Here is a 12,424-nt window from a genome sequence, read left to right as displayed (position 1 = left end):
TATTATTATTATTATTATATTGCCTGAGTGACTCAGAATAAAATTTGATGTTCATCAAATTTCCTGAGAATAGAATTGATCATTTAGATTGAATTGCTTTCATTAGAGATCTAAGCATTATGAAGCTCGGTGTTTCAACCTATAGAAGTGAGAGGAGACTACTGACAAATTGTGCAGATATTCACAAAACAGGCATTATTTGTCTTCCCTTTGAATGAGAATGTGGACTTTTGTTGCCCTGTAAAGAGCTAAAAGAAGCCTGAGTGGGGTAGTGGGTTATGCATTGGACCACCAACGACAAGGTCAGCAGTTTGAACACACTAGCTGCTCCTCACGAGAAAGATGAGGCTTTCTATTCCCATGAAGAATGACAGTCTCAGAGACCCAGTCTCTTGAGACATGTCTCCTCTGTACCACAGGGCTGCTATGGGCAGGAGTGGGCTTAAGGGCAGTGAGTTTGGTTTTGAGAAAGAGCTACAGGAAAGAATTAGGCCAACTAGGACCCAAATGTTACTTGACTATAACTGTGGTTTTACTGCTCCAGAAAGTAAATACTCCCTTTTCTGGTCTTCTTTTCTTGTATTACAATTTTAATTTTTTCCCGCTGAGCATTAAAGTTTGCTTGTAAAAACTTTGGAAAATATATGTAATTAAAATAAAGAACCATTTTATCCCTTAGCACTTTCCATCTAGAGAAAATTGCCAATTACATTTTCCTTCCTAAAATTCCTTCCAATAGTTTTCCTATATCTTCCTCATAGTCCTAATTTGAATAATAAAATATCTACACATTTTAATAGAGATTTTTTTCACTTAACATATTTTGAGAAGCATTTAACATCCTAATTTTTTCCTCAAAAATCATTTGTTATTAGTTGCATAATATTCCTGGTGTTCTTTTTTGCTTGTAGTCATTGATACACCTGAGGATGAAGAGATTCCGAAGGTTTCCACTAAGTTTTTAAAAGAACAATTTGAAAAGTCTGCCCAGGAAAAAGCCCTTTATTCTGACAAAGAGACAACAGCCCCAGCGAAGCATATTATGGTAAGGTAATTTCTCTATACAAAATCATAGTGCGTACAAAACTATACTTGAATGAATGGTATTCCAAATTATTGACTGTCTGCGGTGGTTTTTCAGTGAAAAAACAACCAATACTTACTCTGTTCCATAAGGAGAATATTAATCTTCTCAATAAAAGTGGTCAAGAAAAGAGGTAGAGAAAGTTAATTTTTTCCACACTAGAGAAAATGAATGAAGAAAAATTATATATGCTCTAAAATATAATAACTCACATTAAATAAACTAATAAAGTAAAATTTAAATGTCAAATGCATATTCTATTATGTTTAAAATTCCAAGAAGACAGAAGAACCTTCAAAAGTAGGTTAAGACTTCTGTTGTTTTCTTCTAGAATGCTCTGCATAGCACATTAACCAAAGGAGAGAGAAAAAAACCAAGATTGTGTGTAAATGTTAAGATACCAAGTAGTTGATATGTTAAATGTACAATATGATTTTACAGTGCAAATAGATTATAGCAAAGTTCAAAACAAACCTTGAATATTGCCCCTTAGTGTGTCTTTAAGTGAAATGTATCACTTGGTATCCCCAATGGAGATGTAAAAGCAAGGTCTTGGTATGTGCACAAACGGAGAACAGTGACTAGGAAGCATTTACCACATATGCCCATCTTTATAAGATTTGATTTCCTTTTCCCTAAAGATTGAAAATGAATATGAAGAAACTTTAAAACCATCTTCAGTTGTGGATACCTCTTCCACTTCTTGTGCTTCAAGCAGCCAGAGAAAGGCAAAGTTATCAACAAGATATAATAACCACAGTGTCACTTCCTCCACTCTGGAACAAGTTAATGCCAATTCTGTAGTAGAAGCAGAAGAATTTCCTCCTCCCCCACCAGATATACTTCAAACTCCAATAGATGTGACAGTATCTTCCCAGTCCCCTGAATTGCCAAGCCCAGCTGGAAGACCACTAGTCCCCAAGGACTTATATTTCAAGCAAAGAAATCTGTATGAATTAAACCGTTTATATAAACACATCCATCCCGAATTAAGAAAAAACTTAGAAAAAGATTATATCAGTGAAGTTTCTGAAATTGTTTCTAGTCAAGTGAACCTGGGGAGTTCAGTTTTAGCAGATGTACAACAAGCCCGGTCTGTTTTTGAAAATACAAGTGACGGGTCTCAGAAAGATCTGAGTTCTGAAAAAGAACGCATGGAATGGGATGAAATTCTGAAGGGGGAGGTGCAGTCAATCAGATGGATCTTTGAAAATCAGCCATTAGATTCCATCAACAATGGCTCCCAGGATGAAGGTAGCATCCCTAAGAGCATCACTGATCAAGAAATCATTGCTGGGGGGGATGTGAAGTACACCACATGGATGTTTGAAACCCAACCCATAGATACCCTGGGGGATCGTTCTTCTGGTGTGGAAGAAAATGATGAGAAAATTCCTGAGCTAGCCAGAGGAGATGTACGTACAGCCCGGTGGATGTTTGAAACAAAGTCATTGGCTGCACTGAATAAAATACATCAAAGTGTTGAAGATTCAGAGGAAACCATCGTCAAGGATATAACTGGAGGGGATGTCAAGACTGTGAGATACATGTTTGAGACTCAGCACCTAGACCAACTTGGACAGCTCCATTCAGTGGATGAGGCTCACCTGCTGCAACTCAGGTCTGAGCTCAAAGAAATTAAAGGAAATGTGAAGAGAAGTATAAAATGTTTTGAAACTCAACCTTTATATGTCATCCGAGATGGTTTAGGCCAAATGTTAGAAATTAAAACTGTTCACAGAGAAGATATTGAAAAGGGCAACGTGAGAACAGCACGTTGGATGTTTGAAACACAGCCCTTGGACATGATTAATAAAGAAGTCATAGAAATTAAAGTTGTCCGAGGAATATCCATGGAGGAAAATCTCAAAGGTGGAGTGAGCAGGGCAAAGTGGTTATTTGAAACCCAACCCTTGGAGAAAATCAAAGAGGAGACAGAAGAAGTAATTGCTGAAAAGGAAATGATAATAGGTGCGGATGTCTCCCAAAAGTGCTGGATGTTTGAAAGGCAACCATTAGATGTTCTAAAAGCAGGTCCTGATGCAGGTGCTCTACCACCTGGGGAGAGAATAGGTGGTGACGTGCAAGCTACTAAACATCTATTTGAAACCCTTCCAATAGAGGTTTTAAAAGATAGCCCTGATGTAGGAAAACTTCAAAAAATCACTGCCTCCAAAGAAGAAAAGGGGGATGTTAGGCATCAGAAATGGCTTTTTGAGACCCAGCCTCTAGAAGAAATCCGAGAAGATAAGAAAGAGTACATGAGGACTGTGAGGCTTGAAGAGGTTGACAGGGGAGACGTGAGGAGTTACACACACATTTTTGAATCAAACAACTTGGTTAAATTTGATGCATCGCATAAAACAGAGGTGGAAGGAGTCACAAGAGGTGCTGTAGAGTTCAATAAATCTCTCTTTGAGACAATGCCACTGTATGCCATTCAAGATCACCTAGGAAAATATCACCAGGTGAAGACCGTTCAGCAAGAAGAAATCCTAAGAGGTGATGTGAGAAGCTGTAGGTGGCTTTTTGAAACACGACCCATAGACCAGTTTGATGAAAGCATTCATAAATTTCAGATTATTAGAGGCATATCTGCTCAAGAAATACAGGCTGGAAATGTGAAATCTGCCAAATGGTTGTTTGAAACCCAACCTCTTGATTCAATCAAATATTTCAGTAACGTGGAAGAAATAGGCAGTGAAACTGAACAAGTTAAAGAAATTGTTAAAGGAGATGTCAAAACCTGTAGATGGCTTTTTGAAACACAGCCAGTTGAATCCCTTTATGAAAAAGTTTCATTGGTGACTGACAGTGAAGAAATTCATAAGGGAGATGTCAAAACCTGTACTTGGCTTTTTGAAACTCAGCCGCTTGATACCATCAAAGATGAATCTGAACCAACAGTCAAACCACAAACTGTAAAACAGGAGGAGATCCAGGGTGGAGATGTCCGCACAACGTGTTTCCTTTTTGAGACAGAAAATTTGGACAGCATCCAGGGAGAAGACGGAAAGGATCTCAGGACAGTGGAAATGACCATCCAAGCCGGGGATGTTTCTGGCATGCGGTACAAATTTGAAAACCAGTCCTTAGATTCCTTAAGTTCCAGTTCAGAGGAAGTTCTGGAAAAGATCAAAACCCTGAAATCTGAAGATATTCAAAAAGGCAATGTTTTACATTGTAGGTGGCTTTTTGAAAACCAGCCAATTGATAGGATCAAAGCAAGGCAAGAAGATGATGGATCCATCAAGACAGTGACAGACATCCAAGGTGGGGATGTAAAAAAGGGGTGCTTTCTTTTTGAGACATTTTCTTTAGATGAGATTAAAGAAGAATCCGACGAGGTGAGCACAGAGGAAAGAAAGACTGGAGAAGGAAAGAGGGGTGATGTGAAAAGTTACAGGCTGCTCTTTGAAACGCAGCCACTCTACGCAATCCAAGACCGAGAAGGGAGTTACCATGAAGTGACAACAGTTAAGAAGGAAGAAGTAATTCACGGAGATGTACGAGGTACACGGTGGCTTTTTGAAACAAAACCGCTAGATTCAATTAATGAATCTGAGTCCGTGTATATTATTAAATCTGTCACCCAACAAGACATTCAGAAGGGAGATGTCAATTCTGTCCGATACAGGTTTGAAACCCAGCCACTGGATAAGATTTCTGAAGAATCGCATGATATCGTGTCCTCTGTTGACTACATTCAAGGTGGCAATGTAAAGACCAGTACACAGTTATTTGAGTCAGAAAATGTCAACCAAAATACTGTTATAAGAACAGTAAGTGTCAACGAAATACAAAAGGGGAATGTGAAAACCTCTACTTGGCTATTTGAAACCCACACTCTAGGGGAACTCAGAGGAGAAGGATCTGAATATGAAAATATTAAAACCGTCACCCAGGAAGATGTGCAGAAAGGGGATGTGAAGCAGGCAGTGTGGCTTTTTGAAAATCAAACCTTAGATTCTATTAAGGAGGCAGAGGAGAACATTACAAAAATAATCAAAGAAGAAGTCCCTCCTTCTGACGTCAAGACAACAACCTGGCTCTTTGAAACAACGCCACTTCATGAATTTAATGAGAAGAAGGTGGAAAAGGTGGCCGTTATCGGCAAGAGCATTAAAGAGACCTTAGAAAAACTCTACTCTCAAAAAGTTATTGAGGCTCCTGGAATCATCATTGAAGCTGATGAAGTGGGGGACATCCGAATGGCAAAATACAAGCTCATGAATCAAGCATCTCCTGCGATACAGAAAGAAGAAATTGTCAAAGGTGATCTCAGAAACATAATGGTAAATCTACTTTCCAAAAGAGATAGTACAAAAAGGGAGATCTGGGTTAGTGAGGAAGAGAAGGGCAATGTAAGCGTCACCCAAACTCAGCTATTAAACAGATCAACAGAATTTCATGCTGAGAAAGAAGAGGTAGTGAGCGGTGATGTCAAACAAGCAATCAAAAACCTGCTTTCGGAAGAAAGATCTGTCAAGAAAGGCATTGTAATTCAGGAAGATGAAAGGGGCGATATTAATATGACAATCTATTGTCTTCTTCATGAAAATGAAGATAACATGATTGAGCGTGAAGAAGTAATCGGGGGTGATGTAAAACGCACCATTCATAACCTGTTGTCTTCTACCACAAAGAATAAAATAGCTGAAAGGGCGAAAATTGACGCTTCTGAAAGAGGAAATGTTCAGTTTTTCACAACATGCATAGAAAGTGGAGTTTGGGATTATCTCAAACAACTCCAGACAGAGTCAGATGAAACTCTAACTGCTAGGAAACAAGAGGAAGAGGAAGAAATAATTGGGGGCGATGTTGAGGGTACAAAGCTCTTACTAAAGAAGAGGCAGTCTCAAATTGAACGCACTATAAATGAAGCTGACATTGTACCAGGAGATGTGCAGAGTACAGTGAAGATGTTCATGACAGAGCCTCAGAGCACATCTTGTCAGACATCGAAAGAAGAAATTATAAAAGGTGATTTGAAGTCAACACTTGGTTCTCTCAGTCAGGCCTCAAAGCAGAAAACAATGGCCAAGACAGAAGAAATGATGAAAGGTGACATGCTGGCCACACTCAAGTCACTTAAAGAATCAAGCCAGCAGTGGGCGGAAGCTAGACAACCTGATGCCAACACTGGTGATATTGAGCAGACTATTGAAAGGCTTGAAAAAGCCGCCTTCACCCGGGCAGAAATCATGAAAAAGGAGCTAATCCGAGATGGCCTTCAGACATCATTAAGGTCTCTGAAAGAAGCGCAGAGCCCTTTCAAAGAGGTACAAAAAGAAGGTGTACTCAAAGAAGATGTGCAGGCTGCAGGGTTAGGAATCTCCAAAGAGCAGAACACAGAGATGCGCCAGGTTAATGTCTACAGAGACAAAAAGAGTGTCCTTCAGCCAAGACCAGGACCACTGGAGTCAACAGCCAGATATCAAGGTGGCACAGACACAGTTCAACAACCTACTGAGAGATCTTGTTATGATAATTTAATAGAAGGAAAGACGGAGATGAGTCTTCCCAAAGCTCCCAAAGGTACTGTGAAGATTGTCATAGATCGTGAACACAACAATGACGCGCTGGAGAAAAGCCTGAGGAGGCTGTCTCAGTCACGTCACGGGGCCATTGGGGAGGAGTTAGCGTTGGGGGATAGAATAGGTGTCTGCAACGATACTGCAACAGATCGGCATCAGAGAGATGTACATATAAGCCAACAATTGACTTCAACTGTTTCTATTCAGGAAAACCTAAAAACTAAGGAATCGGCAATGTTGAGAGAGCAGAAGAAGGATGATGTCTTTAACTCCGCCCAGTCTATCGATAAAGTAGTTGGAAAACAACAGAGACAAACGTGTGAGCTGAAGAATGGCACCCAGATGACTGAGGTGCCCCACAGGAAGACGCCTAAAGTGACCCAAAACACGAAAATGACAGCAGAAACCCCCAGCCCCAAGCCTAGTCCTACCCAGCGGCTAGTCAGCACGCCCGCTAGAGACACTTGCCAAGTCACAGAGGACTTTCAGAAGCAAAGTTTGTTAAAGAAAGAAACACAAGAGTCTAATAAGGATATCATGAAAAATAAGACATTTCAACCTGTATGGCAACCTTCACCTGTAGATCAGGGCCTCTCAAATGCTACCCAAGTGAAAGTCTCTGGAAAACACCACAGTAAATTCAAAGCAACTGACAGAAAGCACAAGTCTGATGTTCATCTGCAAAGCCAGGACGCGCTCATGAAGACACAGACGTCAACAGACTTGAAAGTGGCAATGGCAAAGAACTTTAATCCAGTCAACGCTAACCTTGAGAATAATGTAAAAGAAAGTGAAAGCCCCCTTCCACTTCCATCCCCACCTCCTCCTCTGCCTTCCAACGCTTCATCTGAAGTAGAATTTCCACTCCCTCCTCCGCCTCCCTTCATGATGTGGCCAGACAAAAGTATGTTTCCTCCCTCCCTGTCTACAGGGAAGACACAAGCTGAGTTTGAAAGCTTCCCAAGCCTCCCTCTTCCACCACCTCCCATGGATGAGAAATCTGAGAAAGAATGCCTATCAACCTTTCTGCCTCTCCCCCCTCCTCCAATTGTGTCTCAAAAACCAACATATCTTTCCTCGGCTGTTCAAGACAATTACAGTGGAGCATTCATTCAGCCGTGCTTCCAAGAAGAAACCACAAGCTCTGAGCAAACTCACTCTCAGACCAAAACTGTGAGAGGAAAAACTGGCAAGGTTTTTCCACCGCCAACATTACCCAAACCAACATTTTTCAAGCAGAAGCAAAAGGAAGACGAAAAGAATCATTTCGCAGAAGCCGAATCAGCTAATATCCTGCCAGATACAGACTGTAAAATTACTGCCTCACAAGATCAGAAAGGAGTCATGATGGGGACCAGCAGCGAGCGCGCGAAGACAGCACAGAATATATTGAAACAGTCATCTGGTGGATCTCCAAAATCTCTCTCAGAAATGTCACCACCCAAGGAAAACCAGGGAGCTCCTCTTCTAAAATCCCATTCACTCCCAGGGGGTTCAGGACAACAAAGTCCAAAACCTTATATGAGAAAATTTAAGACGCCTTTAATGATTGCTGAGGAAAAATATAGGCAGCAAAGAGAAGAGCGTGAAAAACAGAAACAGGAGCGTTCTTCCGACAACATAGTCAAAACCGAACATCAAACGCAGAACATACAGGAGTCGGAAAAGGAAATGCTATCCCGACAAGCAAATGAAGCATTTCCTGCAGCTGGACAGAGTTCTGCCATCAGTCCAGGCCACCCCGAGGCAGCGTCTCAGCGTCAGGCTCCGTTACCAGGAGTTGGCACCGACAGCCACCTCACCGCAGCATCAGCAGTGTCAGTCGCTGCCCAGAGACTCCAACATGTCTTAGCAGCTTCAGAAGACAAAGATAGTTTCACAAAGGAAGCAATAGAGAGGTCAAGGGACATTATCCATCCTAAATCAGCTTGTGAAATTCAACAGCGTCCCCAAGAACGCAGTACAAACCGGAAGTATCTGGAGCAGTTGCCCTTGACCCCAATCAAGCAAGTTCCTCCAACTTTTAAAGCGAAACCCATCAATTCCCCACCTCTAGATTCTAAATCAAATGAAACAGACCCTCACCATGGAAGTCATAAAAACCAATATGACGTTCATGTTCAAACCATCACTAAACAACAGTACCACGAGAGTGAGAGAACTGAAGCAAGCACCAAATGCAATACGAAGCTAACTTCAGCAGAAAACGATTGCCAGTTAGCCAAGAAAGAGACGAGCGTGGCCGTGAACATGCCTACGGAAACCGCAGAGAAGACCCGAGACCGAAAGCCCAATAGGGTTCCTGAGCAGCAAAAAGAACATAAAGAACCTGTGAGTGGGAAACTCCTAGAAAACCAGGGACCATCCGTGATCGGCCCCAAAGAAGAAACGATAGTGGAAAGAGCACAAGAACATTTGATGAAAGAATCTGCACAGAAGGTGGTCGTGCAAAAGGATTTTGATGCACATCTTGATTCACAGACTTGGGCTTTTCAACACACCCAGACACAGGCTTGGGAAAATAGAGTTGAGCGTCACAACTCGCCCCAGCCCTGTCGTCGTCTGCAAGAAGAAAAACGTCTTCAGGTCAGGGGCACCCGACAGAAACCAGTCTGCTCAAACACGGAAGATTCAAAGCAAGAGATTACACAGGACAGATCTTTAATTTCTTCCGTGAAAGAATCCCAGCAGGATGATGGAAAATGTGCTGTAAATATCTTGGAATTCTTGAGAAAACGTGAAGAACTGCAGGAGATTTTGTCTAGAGTGAAACGGTTTGAAGCAGAGTCAAATGAAAATGGTCTTAAAACCTTTCAGGCGCTGTTAAATATTATTCCAGTGTGGCTGCTAAGCGAAGAAAGAAGATGCTATGGAGTCCGCATTGCCATGGAAAATAACTTAGCACAAATGAAAGAAGAAGTAATGCATATCAAAACTCAAGCAGAGAATATGCTTGCGTCCTCTGAGAACACAATTCAAACAGCCATGATGTCATCGAAAGGAAGAAACCTGAGAACCAAGCCTACTAGTGTTCCTGCCACAGCATCGAAAACGCCTACTGTGAAGGGCAGCTCTAAGGACAGCATCAAGCTGAAAGAAAACAAGACTGTAGAAGAGAAAACAGCTCATCATCAGGAAACAAACACTGTTCACAAGGATGTGAAGATCCACCAGGAAACTAAACTAGTTGACAGCAGAATGTCTCCTTCCTGTTTAAAAACACGACCACAGTCACCTACTTTTATAACAATTGAGTCTACCGCACGACGAGCACAAACCCCTATTAAGGATGAGCTGTCCCAGTCCCCCAAGCAGGACCACTCTGCTGACGCACCACCCCCCCCTCGAAGGCTCGTATCACACACAGCTGGAACGCATAGAGCAAGCAGCTCCCCGTCTCCAGCCAGGAGTTGCTCTGAACAACTTGTCAAGCTGAAAGACACCACTGCTAAGTTATCCCGAGGGACCACCCCAAGTCCTTCAGGAACCCCAGTTCCGATTGGAGAGAAGAGGGCTGAGATCATCCCGTCTCCTGCAACGCTTCGCCGTCAAATTAAGATAGAAACTCGTGGCGGGGACTCCCCACCGACAATCACAATACCAGTCACTGTCGATCGCGGTTCTAGTGGCTCCTTTAGAGAAGCTATGGAAGCAAACGAGCAAGTCAGGAAAGTAGAGAAGAGGACGATTTATACTCACAAAGACGGAGCTCACTCCCCTAACCCCATAATGCCAGATGAAGAAAGTTTTGACGCAGTTGAAATCATCCGCAAGGTCGAAGTGCCTCAACTCTCAGGGCACACGCAGAGATATGCAGCAGCCAACCGAACTGTTCAAATGGCTGACAATTTTGTCAATGGCTATGAACATGATATAAACAGATGGTTCAGGGAGCTTGAGAATGGCCCAGTGTTTGAAGCAAAGTCAAATAGAAGAGTTTATGCAAATGGAGAAGCAAACCATCATAGACAGCAAGGAAGTCGTGCGTTTTGTAATGAGGAATTTGGGTTAACATCTTTAGAAAGTGGAAGTTTCAGAGGCTTTTCTTGCAGACATCCCAGAGAGCTGCAAGAAACAATTCCTTTCAAACAGCCCGGGGTAGGCTTTGAAGCCAGGTCTCTGAGTGAACGTTTCTCAGGCATGGATGCATTTGAAAGTCACGTTGCTGGGTCAAAGACGGAAGCCTCTTCCTCATGCGGCGCAGAAACCAAGAGAGCAGGCTTGGACTTCAAGCATGCCCCTCCAACCTATGAAGATGTCATTGCCGGCCACATTTTAGATGTTTCTGATTCGCCAAAGGAGCTGAGGGGGAATTTTCAGAACACGTGGCAGGAGAGTGGCAGAGTCTTTCAAAGCCTAGGGTATGCAAGCTCCGATGCTTCTGCCGCTGCGAGGAGAACTTCCTTTCAAGAGGAATCTGCATTCATAAGTGGTAAATGAGCTCGCCCAGTGTGAAAAAGTAACCCATTTTAAGGCACGTGTTCTATTGCTAATAGAGTTAACCGAGCATGTAGGGGGGAAATCAAACCATTATAACCCCAAACTAAGTTTTTCTTTTATATTTGCATCCTTGCAACTATGCTGTTTGTTGGGTTTTTGTTTGTTTGTTTTGCTTTTACTAATTCCTCTTCAGTACACACGATTCACCTGCATTGTATAGTAATAGCAAATACTATTACATAGATTAGTGACATCTGTGTTTTGTCAAGGCAAATAGGTTTTGGATAGAGCATCTGACATCATAACTGTTATTATGACAGTATTAACAATTATACACAACTATTTATTTATAGAAAAGTACATAATCATGGCATGTTATTAGTATTTTAGTGTTGAAAATGTGTATTTTACACAATTGATGTACATTGATATTTGCTCATGCCCCTGCCCTACTATTGACGTGTTTGCCATTTGATTTGAATAGAGCTGATGAAATCTGTAAAAGAAGAAAGTCTTATACTCTGTTGGGAATCAAAGAAAAGGAGTTTCCTTGAGCAATGATATAGTTCTAGTTTGGCAACTATAAATAAAAATATAAAGCACTTTCCCTTTCAAGTAGATATCAGGGTCTATACACAGAAAGAGCAAAGAAAGGTGGTTCTGTGTGTGTGTTTGGGGGGAGGGGGTGTACATCACTGAGAAAATCAACTTCAATTTGAAGTCCTTTGCATTATAAAGATAACCACTTAGCTAGGAAGCAAGATAAACACTGGTTGGGTAGTGAACGATTTCATATTTTGTGTCACATGAAGGATTCTGCTCTGAGGTATGGCTGGCATTTGTCACTCTCCCAACCCCACAGCACCTTCCTACAGCATCAAAGCCTATTTTCACATTTATAAACTTTGACAAGGATGGAGTATCCAATAAACAAGTGAAGCATGAACGTACTTGTGATGACTTACTAATCCACAGGGAACAATTTCACGTTTTTCACCACATCAAATATGTGGTGAAGCCAATATAAAATTGTTCCCTAGGGGTTATTAAGTAAGTACAGGTGAACCCATGTTTACCTTGCTCATTGGAAAACCCTGTTTCATAAAGATATTTCTTTGCTGCAAAGGCTGCAGTTTCATAGCAGCAGGGAAAGGCTTTACTCAATATGAAAATCTTCAAATTGTTACTAATCCATATTTATAATCATTTAAAGATAAAAATAGAATAAAAGCTAGCTATCATTCAAGTATAGGCCTGGATGATAACAGCAGTTGCCTAGGTATCAGTCAAGGTGTTTTTCAGGAGTATAGGGAGAGCAAATAGGGCAGTGGTTCTCAACCTGTGGGTCGCGACCCCTTTGGGG

General features: G+C 41.7%; 1 protein-coding gene across 1 annotated transcript in view; it reads left to right on the top strand.

Moving 5' to 3' along the window:
• XIRP2 (xin actin binding repeat containing 2) overlaps positions 1–12,424 on the top strand; it is a 113,988-nt gene that overhangs the window by 93,403 nt on the left and 8,161 nt on the right. The window contains exons 5-7 of the mRNA XM_045297993.1: positions 618–624; positions 912–1,045; positions 1,726–11,053. Of these exons, the coding sequence (XP_045153928.1) occupies positions 618–624; positions 912–1,045; positions 1,726–11,053 (9,469 nt within the window). The remainder of the gene's footprint in view (positions 1–617; positions 625–911; positions 1,046–1,725; positions 11,054–12,424) is intronic.

This window comes from Echinops telfairi, unplaced genomic scaffold (genome assembly GCF_000313985.2).
Source record: "Echinops telfairi isolate 266 unplaced genomic scaffold, ASM31398v2 ScPeMD7_4;HRSCAF=17, whole genome shotgun sequence".
Taxonomy (NCBI): Eukaryota; Metazoa; Chordata; class Mammalia; order Afrosoricida; family Tenrecidae; genus Echinops; species Echinops telfairi.
Note: the sequence above shows the minus strand (reverse complement) of the source record. Positions and strands in the feature narration are given on the sequence as shown.